General features: G+C 44.2%; 1 protein-coding gene across 1 annotated transcript in view; it reads left to right on the plus strand.

Moving 5' to 3' along the window:
- Positions 1-1,614: 1,614 nt before the first annotated feature.
- Positions 1,615-24,031, plus strand: part of FANCA (FA complementation group A) — a 37,092-nt gene continuing 14,675 nt past the window's right edge. The window contains exons 1-24 of the mRNA XM_037409136.1: positions 1,615-1,687; positions 2,249-2,358; positions 3,238-3,310; positions 3,764-3,906; positions 4,512-4,607; positions 6,785-6,858; positions 7,955-8,067; positions 8,790-8,872; positions 9,310-9,343; positions 11,761-11,827; positions 12,405-12,517; positions 13,461-13,537; positions 14,001-14,142; positions 14,723-14,856; positions 15,839-15,949; positions 16,413-16,508; positions 16,606-16,665; positions 17,745-17,833; positions 18,242-18,302; positions 18,400-18,449; positions 19,579-19,655; positions 21,575-21,679; positions 22,129-22,271; positions 22,744-22,814. Of these exons, the coding sequence (XP_037265033.1) occupies positions 1,648-1,687; positions 2,249-2,358; positions 3,238-3,310; positions 3,764-3,906; positions 4,512-4,607; positions 6,785-6,858; positions 7,955-8,067; positions 8,790-8,872; positions 9,310-9,343; positions 11,761-11,827; positions 12,405-12,517; positions 13,461-13,537; positions 14,001-14,142; positions 14,723-14,856; positions 15,839-15,949; positions 16,413-16,508; positions 16,606-16,665; positions 17,745-17,833; positions 18,242-18,302; positions 18,400-18,449; positions 19,579-19,655; positions 21,575-21,679; positions 22,129-22,271; positions 22,744-22,814 (2,162 nt within the window). The 5' untranslated portion in view covers positions 1,615-1,647. The remainder of the gene's footprint in view (positions 1,688-2,248; positions 2,359-3,237; positions 3,311-3,763; positions 3,907-4,511; positions 4,608-6,784; positions 6,859-7,954; positions 8,068-8,789; positions 8,873-9,309; positions 9,344-11,760; positions 11,828-12,404; positions 12,518-13,460; positions 13,538-14,000; positions 14,143-14,722; positions 14,857-15,838; positions 15,950-16,412; positions 16,509-16,605; positions 16,666-17,744; positions 17,834-18,241; positions 18,303-18,399; positions 18,450-19,578; positions 19,656-21,574; positions 21,680-22,128; positions 22,272-22,743; positions 22,815-24,031) is intronic.

The following is a 24,031-nucleotide window of genomic DNA, read 5'->3' on the forward strand; positions in this document are numbered from 1 at the left end:
TGGAGGCAGGTCCCTTCCCTTCCCCTTTCCTTTCTCCCCCAATGCAAATATTTCGTTTTATTGCAGATGAGTCCTTCCAGCTTCTTAATCACATTAATTACTGTCTCTAACCTCCCTCGATTCCTCAGTACTGACCTCCCATCTGACGCAGTACTCCCACTCCCCTTGGAGCCCATTCCTCCCGTCTGTCCCTTCCCAGGGACAACATGGAGGTGCCACCTCCCACAGCCAGGCTCCCACCCGTGCCTCCGCTCCCTCAGCTGTCACCATGTCCTCCGTTCCCCTGCGTAGGCCATTCCCACCATGTGCAAAATGAGCCCTTTGCAGATGTCCCCCACCGGCAGGGCTGCTGCAGGAGAGGTTTTGATTTGCTTTGCCGGCTCAGGGCTACCTCAGCTCGCCAGTCAGCACCAGAGCTCAGGGGGGCACAGGAGGGACGAACAGCCCCTCCAAAACCCAGGGCTGCTGCAAATTTGATGATGGCACCGGGGGTTTAAAGGGATTCAGAAATGTGATTCTGGGAAGGGTTTCACTTGCTGTCTCCGGGCTGAGATTCAGTGCTGCAGGTGCCCCTGGTGTGGCAGCAGGCTGGCTGTGGGAGCCCATTGCACTGCCAGTGCAGACCCGGAGCCTTGTGCTGCCTGGAAGGGCTTTCTCCAGCTCTCGGCAGCAAGTGCTGCTGACTCACCTGCTCCCATGGCCAGCACTGCAATAAAAACATCCCATGGCCAATTCCAGCACAGCATTTTTAACGTCTGCAAACAGAAGCTAGCCTCCTGACGGTGAATACCCTGGGGTTGTTCATCTGCCTGTACGCTGCCATCCTTATCAAAACGAATTACCACCTTCTGCTCCAAACCCTCTGCAGGGCACGCTAAGGGCAGCTAACCAGCAGCGGTTCATCTCCAAGAGGGATAAGATGAGAGGAAAATCCCTGTGGGAATTCCACACTGCTCCCTCTGAAACCTTTATTGCCCCCAGCAATGCCCAGTTGTGTGCGGCTGGGGATTTCTGCCCTTAGGAGTTCTTGTCGCCTTCCCTGGGCGGTACAATGGGCACGCAGGGAAGCATCCCTGAGGGAAGCAGGGCTGCAAGGAGCTCTCTGCAAGGAGAATCAGGCCGGGAGCAGGGAAACACTGTTGGACCTGGTGATAGGACCTGGTCCCAGGGCTGCTGCACCAGGAAGAGGCCTGAGATGTGGATGGCTGCCCCCAGCCCTGGTGGCCCTGGCCCCGCCAGTCTGTGGGGGTATCAGTTGCTGCTGTGCTAAGCCCCCCCACAGCCAGGCCTCAGGGTGAGCATCTTCCCCTCAGGGCCTCTCAGGGGAGACCCCTTCTCCTGGCGACCTGGCCTGAGCCACCCTGTCCTACACACACTGCCGCAAACAGCCTTCGTAGCGGGACGTATGCCCCTCACCGCGCCCTACCTTAGCGCATCCCACCTCGCCCATCCCGCCCCGCCGAACGACACCACCCACTCTCCCCAACATGGCTGCCGTCGCCTCCGCCACTACCAAGATGGCGGAGGGGGCGGGCGGGACCACGCCGCGCTTCCAGCCAATGGGAAGCGCCTGTCCCCCCGGCGGGCGGCCAATGGCGGCGCAGGGCGGGCAGGTTGGTTCGGCGGGGAGCGAGCGGGCCTGCCGCCATGGCCGGCCCAGGCGGGAGGACGTGGCGGGACCTGCTGGGTAGGTCCGGGCTGAGGTGGCGCCGGGGCTTCTCTGAGAGAGCTCTTGGCCTGGTGCTTCCTGCAGGGACAGCAGAGGTGAAGGGTGGGGTGAATGTCCCCTCTCTGCCCTCATAGACCCCCATCCTCCGGCCTGCCTGGCGCTCTGGGCTCCTGGCAGCCCCTCGCCTCAGCTCTCCTCAGCCCTGCTCCCCCCAGAACCCCTCTCCCAAAGGCTGGTGGCCTTCTTGCGGCCCCGCCGCACCTCCCGTCCTGGGCTGGGGGTGACAGGGCAGCACCTTGGTTGCTTTGGGCCGAGGGCCTTTGGAGGCCGATGGCTGCCAGTGCCTGGCAGGGCTTTGGCTGCTTGTGCTGAAGGCCATGGGGCTTTACCTGCAGAGCTGCCGGAGCAAACCAGGCAGAAACATCCCGCACTGCTCCTGTCACACAGCTGGCTAACCAGGGTCTGGCTGGGGCTGCCTTTGCTCTGTCCGAGATGTGTGCTGCAGCAGCAGAGAGCGAGGTGTCCTCGGGGGTGCTGTTGGAGCAAGCTGTGGTTATAAAAGAAATCCATATTTCTCAGCAGGGAGAGCCAGGAAAAGAAAAAGTGCCTTTGGGAGTGGAGCGGAGCTCCAGGAAGCGGCTCTGCGCCTTCTGGATCACCATCAGAACCTGAACGACCTCCTCTTGGAGGTAGGAGCACAATGGTTCAGGGTGTAATGGTCAGGCTGGGAATCACAGGAGATCCCAGCTGGAGGTGGGTTCCAGGGCCCTTCTTACGGCAACTGTAGAGTGAATGTCCTGGGAACACAGTTTTCATGGTATGTGAAAAGAAAGAGCAGCACTGTAGGAGTAAGCTGAAGTTGAGAGGTCTGTGTTGCAGAAATGAGATTATTTTTTTTCCTTTATCCTATGTTTTATTGTTCTAGACTAAAAATGGTCAAGTATGGTTTGGATTTGGGACAGAGGGAAATCTGGCACCATTTTCTTGGGGTCAGAACCGACTTCTTGTTCTAGAGAGAAAAAAAAAACTATCTGGAGTTGTTTGGGTTTTCTCTGAATTACCAGCCATTTTTGACTAAGGTGACTGTCTTTATGAAAACCTGTGTAATTTGCCTATATAGATGCTTGAGCCAACATTCTGACTTGGACATGTTCTACCTTCTGCTCACACACTGGAGAGAGCTTTTGACTTTGATAACTGCAATAGACAATTCAAATGCTTCCCACAGTTCAGCCACAAGGATGTTTATTTGTCTGCGTAATATTTCTATTCCAAGATAGAAATTCTGTTCCTGGTGCTGTTGCTGATCTGTTGGGTGACTGGGGACAAGTAACTTTGATTTCTATCTCCTTTTCTTTGCAGAAAATGATGATAACTATACATATGCTTCTTGTAAGGTGCCCTAAAATCTTTGTTTACTGTGACGGTGTGGGAGCTTGGTGTTAGTTTCAGTTCAGTTGCTCCAGCCCCCAAGAATGCCAGAGCTGCTCAGTATCCTTTAGAGGGAATAGGTTTGTGAATGTGTGTCAGAGACACCTAAGGCTGTTACATTTTTATTTGGCTTTCAGGTGGAGGGTTCAGCCAAACCAGCTGGACAGGATAGTGCAGAGCACCAGGAAGTATCGTCAGAATCATTTATAGGTGAGTGAAAGCATATCTATTAGAGACAGGTTTGGGAAATCATGTACTGAAGTTTTGCCTGTTAAGTATTACAATCCCAGTTTTACTTTCTTTTCATTGTTCTGGTCTCCCATCCAGCTACTTGTTTCTTACTTGTCTGGTGATGATGCACCTGGCAAGGGTCTGATTGTTGAATATTTTGATTATTTGAAAGTGTAACTGTAAGCCCCACAAGACTAAAATACAAAAATCTGTGGTTAGCAAGGAGTATTCCCTCTCTGTGGTTTTTCTGCCCTTTTATTTTTATGTACAGTAAAGGAACGATACATAGAAATGAAAATGATTTGCCCATTGCTGCAAATTACATCTCTGCCAGAAGGGGTTTAAGACTTGGGACTTATGTCTTCATAGTCACGTTTTTTAACCCTTTTTTTCCTCTCCCATGCTGACAGCTTTCTGCTTTGGTTTGTTTAGTCTCTGTTCTGCAGGAACAGGCCTCAAGATTGGGTGTGCCCACAGCAATCTTGGCAGCCAAAAATGCTGTTACCAACATCGAGCGGATCTGCCAGGCTTCTGCTGGCCCCTCTCAAGTCCCACTGCTGAACTTGGACCAGAGAGTAAGGGAAAAGGTTTACATTTAATTTATCAAGAAAACAGTGATGTTAGGTTTGACTTTAAATCCAGTTTATCTGTTCTGATAGTCACCCAAATGTGTAGGACTTGAGTGGATGATTATTAATTTCTGTGTCCAATATGCTCACAGAAGTACAGCGTTCTCCTTTACAGGAAAGCAGCTGGTTTTGACAGCTTGGAAATGAAGTTTTTTGTTTGTTGCTGAAGTGCAGTGTTACACAGGTCTCTTTAAGCAGATCCTGTGTTATCACCTCTGGTGTACCTCAGACTCAGTCTCTTCAATGCATGATTCCGTTTTTATTGATTGTCTCAGTTTGCAGTGTAGCCAGTTGTGGGATGGCCATCTGTGCAAAAGCTGTGCCGTGACTGCTGGCTCAAGTTGCCTCTGAGGAGATGTCAAGTGCCACTGCTGTCAGCCTGGCTGCTTTAGCTAAGCCTTAAGATGAAAAGTTTGGGCCTTTCCCATGAATCCTCTCTACCATTCAAGCTTTTAAAAAACAGTAAACGGGGAAAAGCAACAAATTGGTTTTCTAGGAACATGTTATTTACAAAGGCAATTATTTCTGCTTCATTTCTGGGGTAATTCCAGAAGAGGTTGTCTTGCTTGCTTCAAACGGTCAAGGATTTACTGGTGAACAATGTGTTCTGTTGCCCACTCTTCTGTCAAGAAATGTGGAAAATGAAGGTAAGAACTCATGGAGAAACGTTGCTGTGTTACAGACAGACCTCACACAGACTTAATCTGTGGGATGTGGTAGCGTGTTTTCAACCCTCCTCTCCCATCAAGGCCAGGGATAACTGCTAAAGGGACTGTTGAAGTGCTGTGATTTCTGTTCAGTTTCCCTCGCTGGGTTTTTTTGGTGACCTAGAGCAGTCTTGCAACTGCTCATCCCTGCTCTGATTAGCTGCAGTCATGAACTCCTCCTGAGAATGAATGTGGTCTTTCTGACCTTTCAAAAGCATGAACTGACTTATAAATGGTGTTGGTTTTTTTTTGTTTTGTTTATTTTAAAGCAAGTTCACTGGGAGCTTCCTTGTCTCTGTGCAAGGATTTGCTTTGTGTGGCCGCTTCAGAAAGACTGCCACAAAGGAGAGTTGACATGTACTGGTTTTGGGGAGCTAGGCAAGCAGCACTCCTGCCTCTCTGAAGGAGATGTTTAACTGTTCCTGTTTGTACTCTGCATGGCTGGTTCTCACTAGGAACCTGCTAGGAAGGGAATGGCAATACGGTGTCTGGAGTTACAGCATGGGTAAAGGGATTAAAATCATCTGAGGTGACACCACAGGTAAGAGACGGTTTGGGGGTATAGTTTTTTTTTCCTATTTAGTGTCACTGCCTTACTGTTCTCAATGAAATACACTAGTAACTTTCCATCAGTTGGCATGCAAGTTTGCTGTCTGGGCTAAGCAATTCAGATCAATTAACCAGGCAGTGTCGAAGCTCCCAGCCGGCTGTGGGAAGGCACAGTCCCAGAAGTCCTTTATGTACTTTGCCAGCAATATTCAGTGTGTCTCTGGCATTCTGGTTCTCTGGGAATGGTGATAAGCCTAAGTGAGTTCATGCAGAAAATGGCTTGAGAGAAATATGATAGCAGGTAACAGGTTGCATTGCTTCACAAATGTTGTGTTGTTTTGATTTCATTTGGGTGGTTTGTTTTCTAAGATAAGTGGTGCTCTAAGTGGAGTTAAGAATGTCTTGTGAGCAGGACAATTCTGTCTGCTCACTGCTCTGGTGGGAAAGAAGGAAGAGGCCGGTCTGCCAGGATAAACAGGCGTGCTGTAGTCTCAAGTGTCGGATCCTGGGCTGAAAATAGAATCCTGTATATTTTGTAGGCTGATTAAGATCTCCTCATTCTCAGGTAGACACAGACATCAAGTGCTGCTGTGTAATTGAGATTGTTATGGTAAAGAATTAAGTTGTCAAAGACAAAGTGTGTAGGCAAGTCTAGGGTCACGCTATGAGGCAGCTGCTGGTTGCTGCAGAAAGCTTGTGGAGCTTTGGTTTTTCTTTGGAGTGACTTGTGTGCCCAAGACTCCCAAGTACCTCTTCCTTCATGAGGAGTGAAGATTTTGTTTCTGTCTGGGACCATTTTTGTAGGGAGGCTGGAATGAGCAGAAGTTGCTGCTGCTGCACAGTTTTCCCTGCCAGGTGCACCCCACAGTCCTGTTTTGCTGGCACAGGACACTCTCCAGGACACACCGTTCCAGGCAGGAGCTGGAAGGGATGGTGCAGGGAGGAAAGCAGGGCAGCAGTTTCATCCGCACAGAAGCAATGCCTTATGCTGATTTTGCCAACAGCAAGCCTGGTGTTTAGAAGCAGGATGGCTCATGTGGTGTTTGATTTTCCTCTGTGTCTGTTGGCCCCTCTGCCCGTACAGTTGCAGTGTCTTTTTGTAGTCTCTTATTGGGAAATAGATTTGAGAGCAGCACTCGCTCCACAGAGACTTATAAACATTCAACAGGCTAAGTGGTAATTCTCTAATCTGTTTCTGGATCTGAATTAACAAGACTTGAAACTTTGTGATGTTACCTGTTTTCTGGGATATCCACTGCCTCTTTGAATATGTAGAATCAGGATTATTCCAGGGGGGCAAAGATGGATATAATTGTTACTTGACCATGAAAATTTAAAATGATGATGCATCTACAACCCACAACCATTCAAAATTTATAGGAAGGAAAAATCAAATATAATCTTTCCTCATATGGTATTTCCTATGTTGTTGTTTTAAAATTTTAGTAAGTTCTGGATAGTCTGAATAAATGGAACTTAGTTTTATTTTTTAATATATAATTTACATTACCCAAATGTTGAGTTTACTGCAAAATGCAGACTGTGACCTAATTGTGACATCTCATTAGGACCCTCCAGTGCTGGAAGCTGTGTGGCATCTGCACAGAGACGGCATCGTTGGACTGGGGGAGCTGCTGGAGAGGTAAGCAGAGGTTTATAGGCTTGCAGATGTATTTAATCTCTTAAAGCCTATTGAAATGTAATCGAGGATTAGTTATAAGTATTCTGGACTAAGAATATAGTCAGATGCTGGCAAGTGATCAGATTAGCAGGATTTAAGAAGTTACCCGGGTTTGAGAGGTTACTCTAGGTTAATTAGTGCAGTTTAAGGTGCAGTGGCTGATTTGAGGGCTACTGAATCAGCCACAATGTGAAGCAGAATGGTTCAGTGACAACCACCACTGCAGACTGTCCTAGGTGATGTTTCATCTCGTGCTTTGTTTCGCTGGCACAGATAGCTGCATGTGGGTGGTTACCACACTGTGTGGGAGAGGGCTCTGTAACCCAGCTCCTTCAGTTCATCTGGCCATGCCTCTGGCTCTGCTTTGGAAAGCCTGTAAAAATTAGTGCTTGATGAGAAGTCTTGCTTTGCAGAAGCCATGTGCTTCCATCTTCATAAAACCTTACAGTTTATTAAGGTTTAACAGATCTCCAGAGAACAGTTATCCTAAGAATTGATTTATTTTTTTCTCCCCCAATACAGACCTAACAACTAAAACCAGTTATCCTTTGTGATGTTCGGGTTGTTTTCTTATGATGTCAAAGGAATGTTACAGTGATCTTTTAGGGTTTTGATATTGGTTTACTTGTCTATTAATGTGATAGGAAAAAAAGCCTTCGGTGCCTGCTGTGCTTCAAATTTAAGGCAACCAAAGGGATAGATTAAGAGCTTAATTATTTATTTTAATCATTTTTGTCCAAGTATCTTATAAATCAGAACTAAAGTCTTTCCTCTAGCAAAACTTTCTAAACCAAAATACTTCAGTGTCAGAGATGAGGAAATATTTGAACACTCAATTTCACATGTGTATTTTCCTTTGGATGTGTTTGTTGTGGAATCTTTTTATAAAGCCAATAAAGCTCTTGCTGGTCCAAATCAAATAAATGAAATGCCACATCTAGGGCAGAGTTCTGCACAGAAGGCTCTTTCCTGAGTCTGAGAGAGGGTGGTGGGGAAAAAAACAAGCCTTAGAAAAAGCAGGAAGGATTGAAATGAATGTGCTTTTGTTTGTTCTCAGCAACCCAGCTGCCCCAGCTGCGGTGGAGTGGCTGTGCAGCAGCCTTTGTGGCCTCTGTAAGCAGGCGGAGGAGTCCTCAGAGGATGCAGCACTCGCTGGGCGTGTTCTCTCAGGCAAGGCTCTCAACTGGGTGCTGGTGGAGCAGGGCCTGGCTGCTGGTCTGCACAGCTTGCAGCAAGGGCTGTATGAATCAAAAGCTTGGAGGTGTAAGAACAGGGGCCTTGCTTTGCATTTTCTTACCTTGTTTCAGTGAGGGGAAATACGTTTTTATATTTTGTTAATTTAGCAAATTTTTTCCCCCTTAAAAGATAATTGGCTTGAATTTCTATATCCCTTGGAGTTACAATATGGAAGAAAGCGTAACTGCGAGGTGTGTGGGGCCACAAATTGAGAATGTGATGCTTCTGCTAAGTGTCTGAGATACTTTGGACCAGAAATGTTTAACAGTCCCATTTTCTCCCTCTCATTTTCTATTACTTACTTTGTGGTTTTGTTTAGAAAAGAAAAATCCCAACATAATTTGATTGAAGAGCTGTAGTCAGATCTTTGGACCCGTGCAGTTGGTCAGGTACAACCCGTATGAGTTTTGCAGTGGTAATAGAGCAGAAGACCTGTGAATTCTTTAGCGTTTAAAATCCTTTAAGTTTCTGTGCTCCTTTCATCCATTGTTCTAGGTCCTTTTGCCTGGGAGTCATTTTAGTCCAAGAAAATAAATGATTCCAGCTGACTGCTGCTTTTCAGACACTAGTCCTCCTGGGAAACCGAGATGGGGAGGCAAAAGAGCAAGTATATTGAAAGGGGGATGCTGAAACACTAATTCTTTCTTGATTTACAGACTTTGTGATTGTGTTTCTTCAGAGTGGCTTTCAGCAAACTTCAGCTCTGGGAAGGAAGCTGGAATTCAAGAAGGTCCCCTATGTAAGGACAAAATTAACCTATTTACAAACAGTTGTTTAAGTAGTTCCATTCTATACCTCCGTGCCTTGCTGAGTATAAATAATTTGGAGCTTAGAACAGCAAAGAAAGGATGGTGGTCCAGGTGCTGGAGTGGGTGAGAAGGAAATGGTGAGACCAGAACAGAGACTTTTAAGCTCACCAAGGTTTTTTAAAGCTTCCTTGGTCTCACCTTGATTGCTCGTTTTTTTTTCTGATTGAATGTGAGACGTGGAATGCTGGTAACCATGGGAAATGCTTGCCCTCTGTCTATTGTATCTGTTCTACAGTAGAGCCTGAGGTAAAAGTTAAGCTTTAAACTAAGAGGGACAAAACTCTTTCTTTGAGCCAGTTTACTTTTTCTGTATATAACTGCAGCGCTTTTAAATTTTAAATGGTCTTAATTTGTCAATTTTGTACAGATCTGTCATGCTGTCTTGCAAAGAATGTTGACATGTAAGTGTTTTTGTGATTTGTAGCTTTGTGCAGTCACTGCTGTTTGCTAGACTTATGTTGCTTGTTCGTTGTTAAATCTCTAAGGAGAAATCCTTTGCCTGGGATGCTTTTCCTCTGTTGTGCATATTTGTCACTGATTTTATGTGCCTCTGCTTTTCCCCTTCACTCTTGTAAGGTGAGTGTCTCCTAACACTGCAGGTAGTTTCCTGCCTTTAATGCCAGCTCTTTTTGATGCTCCCAGCTGCAGCATCAGGTAGATATCTGAGCTGATTTTTAACAAGTTTGATTTGAAGCAGTTGTAGCACAGAGAGTAGGCTAGGATAACTTTTTCTGCTTAGTAAATTTGAATTTATGAAGTCCCATGCATGTAAGCTGTTTTGCTGGGTTGCAGTTTGGATTTGCAGACTAATGTTTTGTGAAACCTATCATTGATTATTTTATGCTGAGCAAAGACATGTAATGTACATGTGTAATCTTTAAATGGCCAGTCTGCAAGAACTGTGCCACAGACAACGTGCCTGTCTTGGCCTGGACAGTCCTGCTGCTGCTGCTATGACCTCAAGCGTAGTAGTGTCTGATTTGCATTGCAAATCCTGATGCAGAAACACACACATGAGGGTTATTTTTGTCTTGTGTCATGGATGATCTTCATGGTAGGTTGCTCTATCTGCTGTACAGCAGAGGAAAAGCTCACTTACACCTCCTTGTGTGCCCTGCGCCAATGTATTAGTATAATCAGACTGGGTGGCTGCAGTTACTTGCCTGTCTCCTTAGTGACAGCACTTTACTACCACTTTTCTTGCTGGCGTCTTTCAGCAACATGCTCAGTGCTGCTGCAGAGCTTAGAGCTTTCCCCCTGCTGTAAGGTGACCAAAAACCAGGACGCAACACCAGCACTGCTCCCTCCCTTGTGTATCTCTTCCCGCGGGCACTGCCAGCCTTACCCCATGCCTCACAGGGGTCGTTGTCTGTAGACCAGAGATGCTTTACAGCCTTTGGAGTGCTTCTAGAAAGGGAAAGCTGTAAGAGAAGTGCTTTATTATTTAATATGTATGAGTCCCATCTTGGGTGGCCCTTTAACAGTGTTGGTAGTTGAAAAATAACCCTTATAAACACAGGACTAGGGGGATTTTGGAGGAAGGAAGCAGACTGTTGGCAGGCAGACAGGACTCTGCTAACCCGCTCTTCGTTTGACCTTCATGTTTGTGCAGCTTGCACTGCCACTGGCGGACTTGCAGTCTGTGTGTCTGAAATTGTATTAAATGAATTTTATATAAGGTATTTTTATTAGTGCATACTTTTAGGTCACCTTTGAGGAGTTTCACTTAACTAATCAGCTGCTTTGAAGAACATTAGGATCCTTTATGTAAAATAATTCACTATTAATGAAGACCTTCAGAGGCAGAGAAGGACAGGGGAGAGTAGCATGGGAGCACTGTGCTTCACAGTAATGATCTTGCTATATTGAACTCCTGTGCCTGAAGATAAGTAGAGTTTATCTCCTTTTCTCCATTCTCCCCTACTTAACCTTAAAGTATTCCTCAGCAGGAGAAGGAGAGCATTACATGCTGACACTGTGGACTGCCTTATGAAAGGCACGTGAGGGACACCTGTTTTGCTGCCCCAGCCCAGTAAATTTCCTTTTCGGGTGCTTCACTGAAAGATCTTAATAAACAAAACAAACTTTTAACAGTTAAAAGAGGAGGCTTTTAAAGGTAGGTTTAAAACAGAAAAAGAAACAGAAACAGAAAAAGTGCTGCTGCAGCAGGCTGTAAAGCAGAGTCTCTTAGTATGTGGCCTTTGAGTGGTATGGGCTGATCATCAAGACACCGTACTGTGCAAGCTGCCAACCTGTTTGACCTCTTACCAGTCATTTTAGGACAGCTCTAGCTTTTGGAGGAATTTCTGCTAAGCAAATGTGAAGTCCCACTGCTGTTACAAATGCATGGCACTCACAGCAGCATGCTCTTTGTTCGGCGAGGGCGGTTAAGACCGTTGTTTCCAGGGGTGGTTAATTCAAAGCTTGCTTGTGCAAATCCCTGCCTCCAGACAGAGTCTCTTCTTGTGCAGCTTTGCAGCATTCACACTTGCAGATGCACAATTAGGATTGGGTTTGGAAAGGAAATACTAATTTATGTGCATTTTTAAATGGCTTAATTATTAGCACATTCTTGGGAATGGTTTTAAATTGGTTCAAGGTTAGTGTTAATAGTTTTTGAGTCTGTGTCACTTTTTAAAAGAAATTTGTAAGAATTTAGCACTGTTGAATGGCTTCTGCACATTTCCCTAATGGGGTCACCTTCTTAAAGGTGCACAAAGTGCTTGCTCCTGTTAGTTCCTGCGTGTTCTTTAGTGTCACAGTTCCTACAATTTCCGTATCTCTTACTGTGGTTTTGTGTCTTTATTTGGGGTTACAGGGGTGCTTGATGCTGTTGGTAAAGAGAAGCAGGAAGACGTTTCCACATTGCAAGCAATGAGGTTCTGGTGAGAAATGCTGTTCCTCCAAAGAATGTCAGGAGGAGGTTTTTTATCCACTGTTACACTTGTTACTGAAACAGGGGGAAATGTTGTTTCCCCTTATGTTTAGTATTCTCCTTTCTAATAAAATATGTGCAAATGAAAATGCTTTAAAAAAGATAAGCATCAGGTAGGAAAGGGTGTTCTAGCAGTGTTGGAACCAATCTTGGAGCACCCTCTCGGCACACGGTGAGTTTCCCCTCTCAAGGTTTCTCACTCTGCTTCTGTGCAGAGACACCTGGAAGGTGCTGTCATCTCCTCCAATTCCTGCTTCTAAACCTGTTTAAAGTACTTTGTACATCCCAGCCTTCAGTCCTGTCCTGTGCAGGAGTATATGTTAAACTCAGGTTTGTAAATCTGATATCTACATAAACTAAGTAACCAATAGATTTAAAAAAAACACAAAACAAACCGTATGAAAAAGTATATATCTGGCAATTTGGTAAGATAGATATAAAAGAAAAACTAGGCATTCATCCTAATCAGTACCTGGTTGATCATATGTCCTGTGCATTGTTCCTGAATATTTCCTTGTCATTTGTAGGCTGAATGTGTTCAGTGTGTCAGTTTATAAAAGTGCAGTTCATCCGGATTCCTTGCAGCAGTTTTTTAGACACACCCTGACCGAGGTTCTTACCTACAACCCGTTGTTGAAAGGTAGGAATAGACGGGGAGAAGTGAATGTCTCCAGGGTGCGTTATTGTGTGTCTGGAGTTTCCTCCCACCCAAACCTTGCTGAATGGAGTCCAGCCTGGAGGAATCAGAGCCAGAGAAGTGCCTGACTCTCTAGCTCTTTCCCAGGTCTATATAAACAGGGTACCAGATCATACCAAAAAAGAAATTCATCTAGACTTTAGAGGGCTGTAGTTCAGAAGAAAACTTCAGATGGAAAATCAGTGCCTTCAAACAGAGCTTCGGCCAGCAGCTTGTGAACAGATATTGGGAGTAATACCTATGAGCAGCCTTTACGGAGTAGATGTGGGAGATCTCTGACCTCTGGGAGCAGTTCTGGCCAAAGGAGAAAAGGGGCGGGAGAGGTGGTGCTGCAGAGCGAGCTTGGGGCTAAACTAGTGTGGCCCCTGTGTGTGGGTTTACGCACAAGATGTGGCCTTTCCCTACTGATGAGGGGTTTCTTTTGATAGGTTAGAGATAAAGGCAGGAAGGCTTCTAATCTGTAAAGGCAGAAGATAGAATCCTTCTAGTTGTGAAGCTTGATGTTTTTGGGAAGAAATATGTTTAGGTCCCAGAATCTCTGGTAAAGTTACTCTGAGCTATGATCTAGAGCTGCTTGCCTGTTGTGTGGGAGAGCTGTGTCATTGCTGGTTTCCAGCTGAAAGAGATTATTGAAGAAAAAGACAATTCCTTGATGATTCCCTGTGCACACGCTATGTTGGCCTATGAATGTGTGATTGCACGAACAGCTTTGAGATGACATTCTCATAGCAAAATGGCAGGGTCCTTGTTGCTGGTGTTCCGAAGACAAGTGGGTGAGAGAGGACTTCTGTGAGCAGTTTTTAATGTATCTTGGTTAACTTTATGTGTTTTGGGGGTATTTTAAAATCTGTTGCTGAAGAGTAAAATTTTCTCTTTCTGGGTACAGTGTCTGATGCCATTCATATGCAGAAAGAGTGGAGCTTCACAAGGACTTGTTCACTGCTTACTACATTGTATCGCAAAGTAGGTCTTCCAGGTTTCACAAAGAGAACTTTATTACATTGGGTTTATACTCATTGAAATATCCAAATGAGATTATTTAAAAATACTGCGTTTCAGTCGCAGAATCTGAACCAGCTGCCAGAAGTTGTAGGCAGGAGGAAGCATGAAGAAAAAGTACTACAAGGATTTCTGTTCGTGCAAAGCTCTTCAATTACCGTCTTTGTTCTCATTAAGATGTGAATTTTTATTGTTAGAGAATATGACATGACTTCTGAAAGAACTGGGATATTACTGTTTATTTTAGCCAATGCTGGTTCCAAGCCAGGATGGTATCTCACCCTGGAAAGCTGATGCAAAAGATGCACACAGGATAGCTTTTTCAAAAGTTATACAAAAGACATCTGCGTGTTAGTCTTGACAGTCTGATTCACTCTTACGGGTGGCTGTATGTCATAGCTAAAATGAATTGCTATCACTCTTCCAGCTGTTTGTGGCATTCAGTGCAAAGGAGTCGATCAGCCAGCTGCAGCAAGTCCTGGAGACTCGTGAAGTGAACTGGCAGCATGTCCTCTCCTGTGTTTCCACGTTGGTAGTCTGTCAAGCTGAGGCTGAGCAACTGTTCAAAGGTAAGGAGGTACTGGCAAGCCTGCAAGCTAGTGTGTGCTTATTGCTTTCCAGGTACCGAAGGGTACTGGTGTACTACACTGACTGGTGTAGCAGCATAGTCATTTGTGGTTGCTGTTTTGAGATCGCTGCATGGAAAAGAACAGCAGAAAATCTGCTTTTCCTTTCAAACGTTCCATGTCAGTGGCAACATGAACGCCAGGCCTTGTGCCTGACGATTCTCAAACTTTGTGTGCAGCTAATAATGGTTTTGATAATTATCTTAAGTATTAATTTGAGTAGCAATTACGGAAGCTTAGTTCTTCTATCTCGCCTTTGCTAGCAGACCTTGTTTATTAGAGTTGCTTACTGATCATCTCATTGCTGGACCCCTACAATTCCTGCAGGTTGGAATCCAAGAGTATTTGGCTGTTGAAAGTGTATGAAAAAAGTATAAGCAAGTCCCAAAGGTTCCCCAAGCTGCAATACACATCCTTCTTCATTTGGCACATGTTTATCACAGATATTTATCTTCATTTACTATATAAAGTTACAGCACAGTTGTCAAGAGCAAGATTTGAGGTTAGTGTTTTATGTTTCTAGATCTACTGAGCCATCTCCTGATAAAGGCCTTTGGGAATTATGATATGGAAAATATGATCACTGCGTTCCTGATAGCTCGTCAGGCTGCTCTAGAGGGGCCTGCTGTGTTCATGCCTTACTCGGAATGGTTTAAGGTAAGACTAAAAGAGGCCTGACTAGTAATTATTAATTATGTGAGGAAACCTGCATGTAAGGAATATTCTGCTGCACAGCAAAAGCCTGGTTTCAAACAAGATTGCCAGGAATGAGAGAGAGAGAGAGGGGAAAAAAGAAAGAGTAGTAAGTGATTGTATTGGTATTAGGAGCGAGTTAGTATTTATTACTGCCTTTTTGTCTGGAAAGAATGTATTTATTTGGCTTGCTTTGATTTTCCTTTCTTTCATATTTTAAGTCCATCTTGCCTTCTCTAGTTACTTGTCAGGAATGCAGACGTGTAATTCCTGTTACAATCGTAATCTTGGATGTATTTCAGTATCTTGATAACCAACACAGTTGTTATTGCATAAGTTGTGGGTTATTGCAGATGAAGCATTCCTATTTCCTGGATGTTTGCATGCAGCTGTAATTGCTGTGTTTGACCTTAAAGATAATTGGCTGTTAGCTTCCAGTTGTAAACATTTAGGTATTTTAGGTATGCAAATCTCCACATAATTTAAAGCTGTAAATTCCTTTGTATGAGTTTGCAAATCTAAGCTCAGCCTTTGATAGAGTGTTCAGGATGTATCAAAAGGTAAACTAGTTGTGTTCCATGTAGTCTCAAACTGGATTCTTTTCCATATAACTCCCAGATAAACCTGTGCAGAAACCTGCAGATTTGTGGTTCCCTCATGGCTCTCAATCCTCTGGTGCATTTTGGTGTTGCTTTGTTTAACTCCTCTAAGTGTTCTTATGGTAGCACATCAAAATGTTGAGCATGACATGGCAGGCTTTCTGGAAACTGGACAACGAAACTCACAAGAAAACTTCTGTAGAAACTTTTCTGCAGAAAGATTCTCTTGACAGCAAACAGACATCTGTAATGGATGTCTGGGAGTTGTGCACTGAGGTACAGCATTGCTGGGATGGGGATTCTTTCTACGCTGAAAGGGGCTGCATTGTCATTTTCCTCTGTTTCAGGCTTCCTTTGGGAATGCTGGTGGTCACCATGGGAGCAGTAAGAAAGCTCTGGTCTTCCTCTTTGAGTTCTTGTCAGAGCTAGTGCCCTTTGAAGCAGCACCGTACTTGAAGGTGAGGAGATGCTAATAGAGATCGTTTTCTAAAAACCAATAAAGAACTGCTCCAAAGTGGATGTACTTGTGTCTTTGACTAGGTTCAGCTTACTGTTATTACAGTAATTGCATTATATGTCTTTGACTGGGTTCAGCATATTATTGATGATGTTATAGTAATTGCATTACTTCTGATACATTATTCAAAACATTTTCTTCCTGAAATAAGGAAGCAGAAAATTCTTTTGTTTACTTGACAACAAGGAGAGTTCCTTTCATGGAGTTGAATTCAAACAAGTTCACTGAAGTGTTTAGTGGTCGTTGTTGGGAAAAATTGCATGTTAGTTGCCATGAAGATGGCTTTTCTTAAAACAATAACATCTTCTGTGGGGAATGTTTGAGGTAAATGACGGTAAACATTAAGCAGAATTTTACACTAATTTCCTTTAAAAATGGAAAATCTTGTGATTTTCATATTTCAGGTCCATATAATGTACCCACCTTTTGTGCCAACAAAACATCGGTCGATTCTCTTGGAGTACATCACTCTGGCTAAAACCAGACTGGCTGACCTCAAGGTTAGTAAAAATTGTCTCTTTGAAGAGAGTTCTTTCTGGATCTGTCAAAATACTAGCTGTGTTGTGACCATGTGCATCTCTCCATAACATCACACAGGTTGCTATAGAAGATATGGGGCTGTATGAAGACTTGTCTTCCACAGATGAATCTGTGCAGGTACTGCTGGTCTGGCAGTCTTCTCCTCAGTCATGCCCCTTTTGCCCTGGAAAAGAGCTTAGGCTATCAACCTCTTTGCCATTCCTACCAAGCTCGAGCACGCTGCTGAATCTTTTCCCCGCTTTAAGATGGAGGGGTTAGCGGCTGTAAATACGCAGGCTCTCCCCAGATTTCTTGAAAACTACTTACCTGGGGGACAAATAGACTGTGATGAGGCTGCAGAGGAACTTGGTAATTAGCCAGCTAGCTACTGGCCAAGCAACACCTACATTAGTCCTCCAGTCAGCACCCGCTGTTGGAAGTAGGGAATTGCTGGCTACCTCTTTCCCATCCTGTACTGAGGGTTATAGTAAACAAATGGAAAATTCTGTGGGAGGGGGTTTAAGGGACAAAGGGAGATCTAATGTTGTTGTGTGGTGCTGGGATGGAGAGCACAGGCTTGCAGGAACTGGGGCTGCGCTAGCTCTGCCAGTTGACCAGAGCATATACTGCAATGAAATCTAGTCTTGTGATGAACTGAAAGTCGTAAGTGAAAATTTAATTTAATTTCTTCCAACTCTGATCTGTTTGTCGGTTGAGAAACTGGCACAGGTGGTTGCAATCTTAAGATGTCTTATGGCTCAAACAGGAGTAACTCAGGGCGGCAGTCCTGCCTGCAGTGTAGTAGCACAGACTGGAAGCAAAGATTATGGGTCTTGATTCCAAGTGTACAAACTAAAATGGAATAACAATAAACCATATTCAGAACAGAAAAGATATTGTCCCCGTGGGGGCCAACTGAAAAACAATGTGATGTTAACCAGGAGTAGCTGCTGCAGTTGCTGTAAGAGGTGTGTACAGAACTACATGGACCTTTGAGCTGTCCCAGAACAGCTGTTATAAATTACAGCCTTATTGAGGCAGGCTGATGGTTCAGGCCCTGTGTCTCTATCCTGCAGTTTTACTCTGCACATCAGGTAGTTCTTGTTATTCAACTGCCTTCATTCAGTCACTTCCCTTCACAGCACAGACAAGCAGGGAAGATCATCGTCATCCTTGATTTCTCACAATGTGTTTCTCTTGTTACTTGCATGAGCCAGCCCCAGGGCCAGGCACTTCGTGATGTTGAAAAGGCCCTTCAGATATTTGAAAACTCAAGGAAGATACCAACATCTGTGATAGAAGCCAGGTACCGTGTGCTTTTCAACTCTTCTTGGTTTTAGCTACAATAATAATAGTGAAAGCCAAGTCCAAATGAAAATAACAAGAAAAATTGAGGATGTGAGCGCAATGAAGGTTTGGGGAAATTCCTTCTGTGTTATCCACTTCCTCCATAGTCATCTAAATAGAGGCTAGTTGTGCAGAGAGCAAAAAGGCATATGCACACCTGCACGAGAAGTCCACGGTTGTTATAATAAAGAAAAAGCAAAATTAAAGAAACTAATAACTCTTGGCTAATCTGCACTTGATTTGTCTGTGGTTGTTCATGTCACCATGAATATTTCTTATCTGCAGGAGCCTAATTCTTGAAGTAATGAGATGGCACTTCGCAGCTTTGGCATTGTTAATATTTTGCTATATTTATTTTCTGTCTCAGTATTTTCAGGCGACCATATTATACTTCCTGGTTTCTTCCTGCTTTGCTCAGGCCACGTGTGGTTAGTATTTGGTTTTGGCTTTTTTTTGATCCTCCCATTTAGATGTGTGTTTGTAAATGGGTAATTTCTGCCTAACCTGCTTGTTTTTCTATTGCAGCTCCCTAAAATCCCAGATGCACGCATGGCTTTTATAGATTCTTTAAAGAGGTATTGAGACTTCCCAGTGTTATTTTCTGTGCTTCTGGACTTTCCCTTCAGAACATTTGACTTTACGTCAGTTTATCGGAGACTTTGACACTGTTTACAAAACGCTGAGTGTTGGCTAACCCTCTTGGCAGGGCTTCGTGCCCAGGCTTGTGGCTTGCAGGTTGTGGATGGGGTAGCTTATCTGTATAGGCGAATATTTTCAGTTCTGTAATTAGCCCTATAGCCACTGTGAAACCATTATCTAGGAGTCGTCACATGCAGCCCTCTGACTGCAGGCCAGATATATTTTTATGCAAACTCTGGAGAATACTGCTGTGTATAAAACTTCACCAGGAAGATGAGCCCCCCTGTGAAAGGCTCACCTCTCTTTGAGAGAGCATATGGGAAAAGTGAAAGAAAAAACTTAAATGTCTGTTGATGCTTCTTTATGAGCTGCTCTTAAGGACACCAGGGTAATGCCCCAGGAGAATGCAGCCCCCCTCAGAACTCAGGCTTGCCCTGTATGCATGTTTAAAAGTGCTTTTCTGCATTGCAGAAACAGCTTTATTTTAAGTTCAGTAATCCCTGTGTAACCTATCATGAAAAAAAAATGTTTGCAACAGTGTCTACAAATGAGGCATTTAGTCCTGCCTTGTCATTCCAGTCAAACTCTAAAATTAAAGACTGGATCATTTTTTTTTAAATTCTAAGAGAAGCAGATGAGTTCTAGGAGCCTCATGTAATATGGTTTTAATACTGAGGGCCTGCCCAGCAGGTGTCGGAGGTCAAACTTTGCTCTCCATCACATTAGTGTTTTAGATGTGTGAATACTGCATGTCACATAACTTACACTCTTACGTGATCTTAGATGCGTACTATATATGAACTAGGTATTAATGCATGCATTAATATATATAATATTGTTTTTGTGTAGTGTGTTACACATGTATAATAATTGCTGCAAAAGCCTTGGATATAAATTTCTGGCCCTTGTGTCAGATGATGATTAAAAAATGCTTCAGATGCTCTGTATGGAGATGGAGCTTCTAATTACATTTCACAGCATAGCTGTTGTTTATGCTTATATTTAATAAAGCTGAAGTTTGAATGTGGTTATGTGGTATAATAAATGTCTCATTTATTATTATAGAGCTGATAAAATACCCTTGAACTTGTACTCCACGTACATGCAAGCCTGTCGTGCTATGAAGGAGAAAATGTTACAAGGTAAAAAATACATTTACTTATGGATCAGTTTGAAGAAAAGATAATTTTTCCATTGATGCCCTCCTGAATTGAAAATGTTCAAAAAAATTATGGCTGACTAGGTCTTTAATCTATACGTAAATATGTGTACATTCTTTATGTCTTACTGAGATGTTAAATAGTTACTCTCATAATGACTTTCTCTGCCTACCCTGCTTGGGTGGGATTTTTGCAGTCCATGCGGAGCTGTGTGCTGTGCTGAGGCTGCAGATGATGTCTGAGCTAGCTGATTTAAATCTAGCTCAGATACATCTCCATGAATCGGCGTTTGCAGCTTGAATGCTCCTCAGCTCTGGCTAGCCCGGGGTGTGAACCTGCAGTGTCGATTCCCTTGCGCAATGGCACTTGTGCTGTCTGAATTCACCATCACCCTCTTTTAAGAATGGATTGCTCTGTGTGACTGATCTGGGGAAACAGGAGGGGTGAGGACTGGAGCCAGCGGTGAAGGGATTGCATAGTTTACATGTGTTTGGGTGGGAGTGCCCCACTAATTTCAGGTCTCATCACTGTAGCCACGTTGCTGGTGCAGTGTGTGTTGGTGTAATAGATATTTAATGAGCTCTTCTGCCTCTTTCAGCAAGTGGGTGTTTCAAACCCATCTTAAAATGGGTGATGTCCTCACCACAGGTTTGTATGAAATGAGAAGGTCAGACTAGTGAGCAGAGATCATCGCCAGAGTGCGGTGGAGATAAGTGTGCTCTGTGTACAGCGGCAAATCTGTAATTGACTCCTACTTGGGTCACTTTAGGCGTTTGAAGCATTCAGGAGATGCTGTAGCTCGAGAGGTGTGACAAAGCAGTCCTGGGGAACCGCAGATGTGCAGCAGTCTGGCTGCGGAGGTTGTCCTGGCAACCGGCAGGGATGAAGGATCCCTGCCTGCTGGGATCGGGATCGGCAGGATCCCAGGGGGTAGCCAGGGCTCTCTGCAGGAGTCCTTGAATTGCCAGTGACCTCTAGTGGTACAGTCTGAGCCGTGTCCCCTGTGTCCTGATCCTGTCCCCTGCATCCGCATCAGCTTCATCTGTGTCCTCTCGTGTCCCCTGTGCCCCGATTCTGTCCCCTGCATCCTGATCCATCCCTGGGGCTTTTGCACAGAGACTGGATTTAGGGCAGGATTGAGTATTGGCCGGCTTTAAGCGTGCCCTGGTTGGTAGTGCTCACTCTTGCACATAAAGGTGACTCAGCAGCCTCCTAACACCTTGTTGCTTTACAGTGTGTTTATACCAAGTATTAATTTTAACCTTTGTTATTTACTTCTCTTGTTCATGGTTGAGTTATTTCTGAGCTGTGTACAAGACGCTGTTGCTGCCTAACAAACTGTATGGGTGGGGTTTTTGGGCTGCACTGTGGCAGCTTGTTGCTGGTGGCATTCTCTTTCTAGTGGTAGAAAGAATTTCCTTTTATTTCTTTTAAACAAAAACCTGAATAGAGTAACATGTAACATCTGGAGACGTTGCATGGTGTTGGCGTGAGGAGAAGCTAATGATGTAGTATTCATGCTGTAATGTCTGTCTCTGTATTTTGAGACTGGTTCCAGTCTTTTGAGGACAACAAATGTTTCTTTGAGGGGCAGAGAGCTAAAGCAAGTAGAAAGAAAACTCTGAAAGGAGAACTCTTTTGCCTCTTGTCTTTGAAAACTGAATTCATTTCTGCAACTATGTGTAAACTCATAAATGATTAACCAAATAGCACATTTTTGAATGTAAAAACAAAGCTGTATATGTGACAGATTGACAGTTTGGGGTTCTGTTATAGCTTATAGAAAAGGAAATACTGCTTTTACAGAAAATGTATGGAGAGACTGCTGAATGCATGTTATGAACTGATATAATGTACAAAGGTGGGGATAATGTGTTGCATTTCCCTCTCTTCTTGTCTAGATGAATCACAAGCAGAGAGCAGCCATTCCAAAGAGCCAATTGAGCAGCTGAAGGCTGAACTGGCTGAACTAAGGATGCTGACTGTGGACCAAGCTAAATATGCAGGTATGCAGGAAGGCAAGTTATAGCTACCCATAATTGACTGTTACAAAAGCTGGGTTAATAAAATGTGGCTAATGCTAGCCAAAGCAACAGCAGTAGTTACTTGCCACGGGTACCTGAAGATCGTCATCTTTCAGATCTGTATAATCCTTTCAGCTATGAATATATATGTATATTTTAATGTCTGATGTATTTCCGGTGCTTCTGTTCAGAGCTTTAGGTCTGCATCTTTGCAATGATCACTTGGTACCACACTGATCTTTGCCAAGATGGGCAGCCCCATTCCTAGGGCTTGCCTGGTGACTTGGGGCCCCCTTTTGAAGGCTGTTTCTGGTGTGGGCCCTGATCAATTAGAATATTTATTTCACTTGCTCTTCTTCCTACTGTCTGGAGTTGTAAATATTTCATGTCTTCTATCCTGGTTCTCCTCTTCTCCTGTTACCTTCCCACAGATGTACCAGCACAGATTGCAGTGATTTCCGACAGACTGGCAACTGTCTTGGGCCACAGCAGTGATCAGAACGAAGCTGCTGCTTTGAATTCTCCAATCCAAGTTGACATTTCTGCCCCAAGGTTGGAACCCTGCCATAAGGGTGTGAGTACCACTGGGCCTGGGGTGAGAAATGAGTGGGGTTCTGTAGGTTAAAAGTGCAGCTGGATAGTCCATGTGAAAGGCTGATTTGTCTGTGAAAACAGGAAATACGCTTCTTTTGTCTACCTTGTTTTGCCCTGCAGAGATTACTGTATGTTTTAACCTCCTGGAAGCTGTTGGATGTCTAATGGTGAGATCTAGAGACACATTCTATCAGAGCAGACCTGTGATGAGCTAAGCGTTCTTCACCAGGCTTGTCTAGAAGTTTGTTGTGTGCTGGGATCATTCCTGGGTTGTTAGGGACTTAATTTTTCATCTCTTCTTAGTGCTAGTGGATCTGTACAACTTGTAGCAAATGTAATTATCTGATCTGTCTCCCTATTTTACTGTCAGGAAAAAATATATATGAAGCAGACAACTAGATCTAGATATCCATCCCAACAAGTAGGAATTAGCAGTGTGTCTCTAATTCCAGGTTGTCGATCTTCTGCTGACATCATTCTGCCAAAACCTAATAGCTGCTTCATATTTTAACCCTCCTGACAGGTAAGATGCAAGTAAAATAGGGAAATAAAAACTGGTTAATACACTAGAGCTCTAACACTTGGCCAGGGGTGAGGAAGGACTACTGGTTGTTCATACCCACTATGCCAGGCTGGTGTTTGCTGGCTGCTTTATTCTGAGTTTTTGTAGTCTAAGAACTAATGCACTTTAATGCATATGCATAAATAAAACACGTTTCTTCTCTGTTTTTAACTGATCCCTTCAGAAAAAGTGGCATTTGGCTCTGCTTTGTGCTCTGTGACAACATATAAAAACTTCCTACAAATACTAGGTGATCAGGTTGGTGATTTCAGCTCAGTGGTGGGGATGGGGAATGAAGCAAGTTCTTTTTGTCCAAGAATTACCTGCTGGCTGATGCTAGAGATCAGGGGAGGAGAGCATGCTTTTCTTTGACAGCTCATACTGATGTGTCTTTGGGGTGTCTTCTGGTGTGTTTGGTGCTTTTGGCACGTTCAACCTTCATCCCTAATGCCATACCTAATATGAAATGAGTGAGGCATGAAGTCTAATGCTGCAGGCACAAGAAGAGCAGCACGATACACCTTCTCTCTACCTCCTGTCCCCTTGGAAGTGACTCGGTTTGATTCTGGCCTGGGGTTTTTTTGATTCTGGCTACCTGAGGGAGTGGTAGCACTCCTCTGCCACTGGAAGGACTGTTAATAGCAATCTCCTTCACAGTGTGACAGAAGTCTGTAAACATTATGGTCAACATTTCAGTGTAAAATTGCTTTGTTGGAAAACAACAATGTACTGACAAGCTGCCTGCAATCCCAGCCGTCAACAGTACTGAACTAGGTGGCTGCCTCTCTGGAGTGCAGTGCACTTTGGCAGCTGGTGCATCTTTTCCCCTCTGTTTAACACTATTTTGCCCTGGAGCAGATGAAGCTGTATTGAAAACCTGGGCTGAAAAGTAGCTGGGATAAACAAGTGTCCCAGGAAATTGTTTCTAAATCCAACTCCCCATTCAGTCACCCCTGAGGATGTTTTTTTCTGTCAGCTGAGTGGGAAAGTCCCTCCTTCCCTCTGTTTCGCGACAGGATCTTATTGTATTAATTCCTTTTTGCTCTTGCTTTGTTTTTTTGATCCCATTTATTGCTCTGCTTCTGTTTACCTTGTGCTTTCTGTCTGAAAAAAGCTAACTGTGCCCCAGGCAGCTTCCTCCTCCTTGTTATCATCTCAGAACACCTCTTTGACTACAT

Source organism: Falco rusticolus, chromosome 15 (genome assembly GCF_015220075.1).
Source record: "Falco rusticolus isolate bFalRus1 chromosome 15, bFalRus1.pri, whole genome shotgun sequence".
NCBI lineage: Eukaryota > Metazoa > Chordata > Aves > Falconiformes > Falconidae > Falco > Falco rusticolus.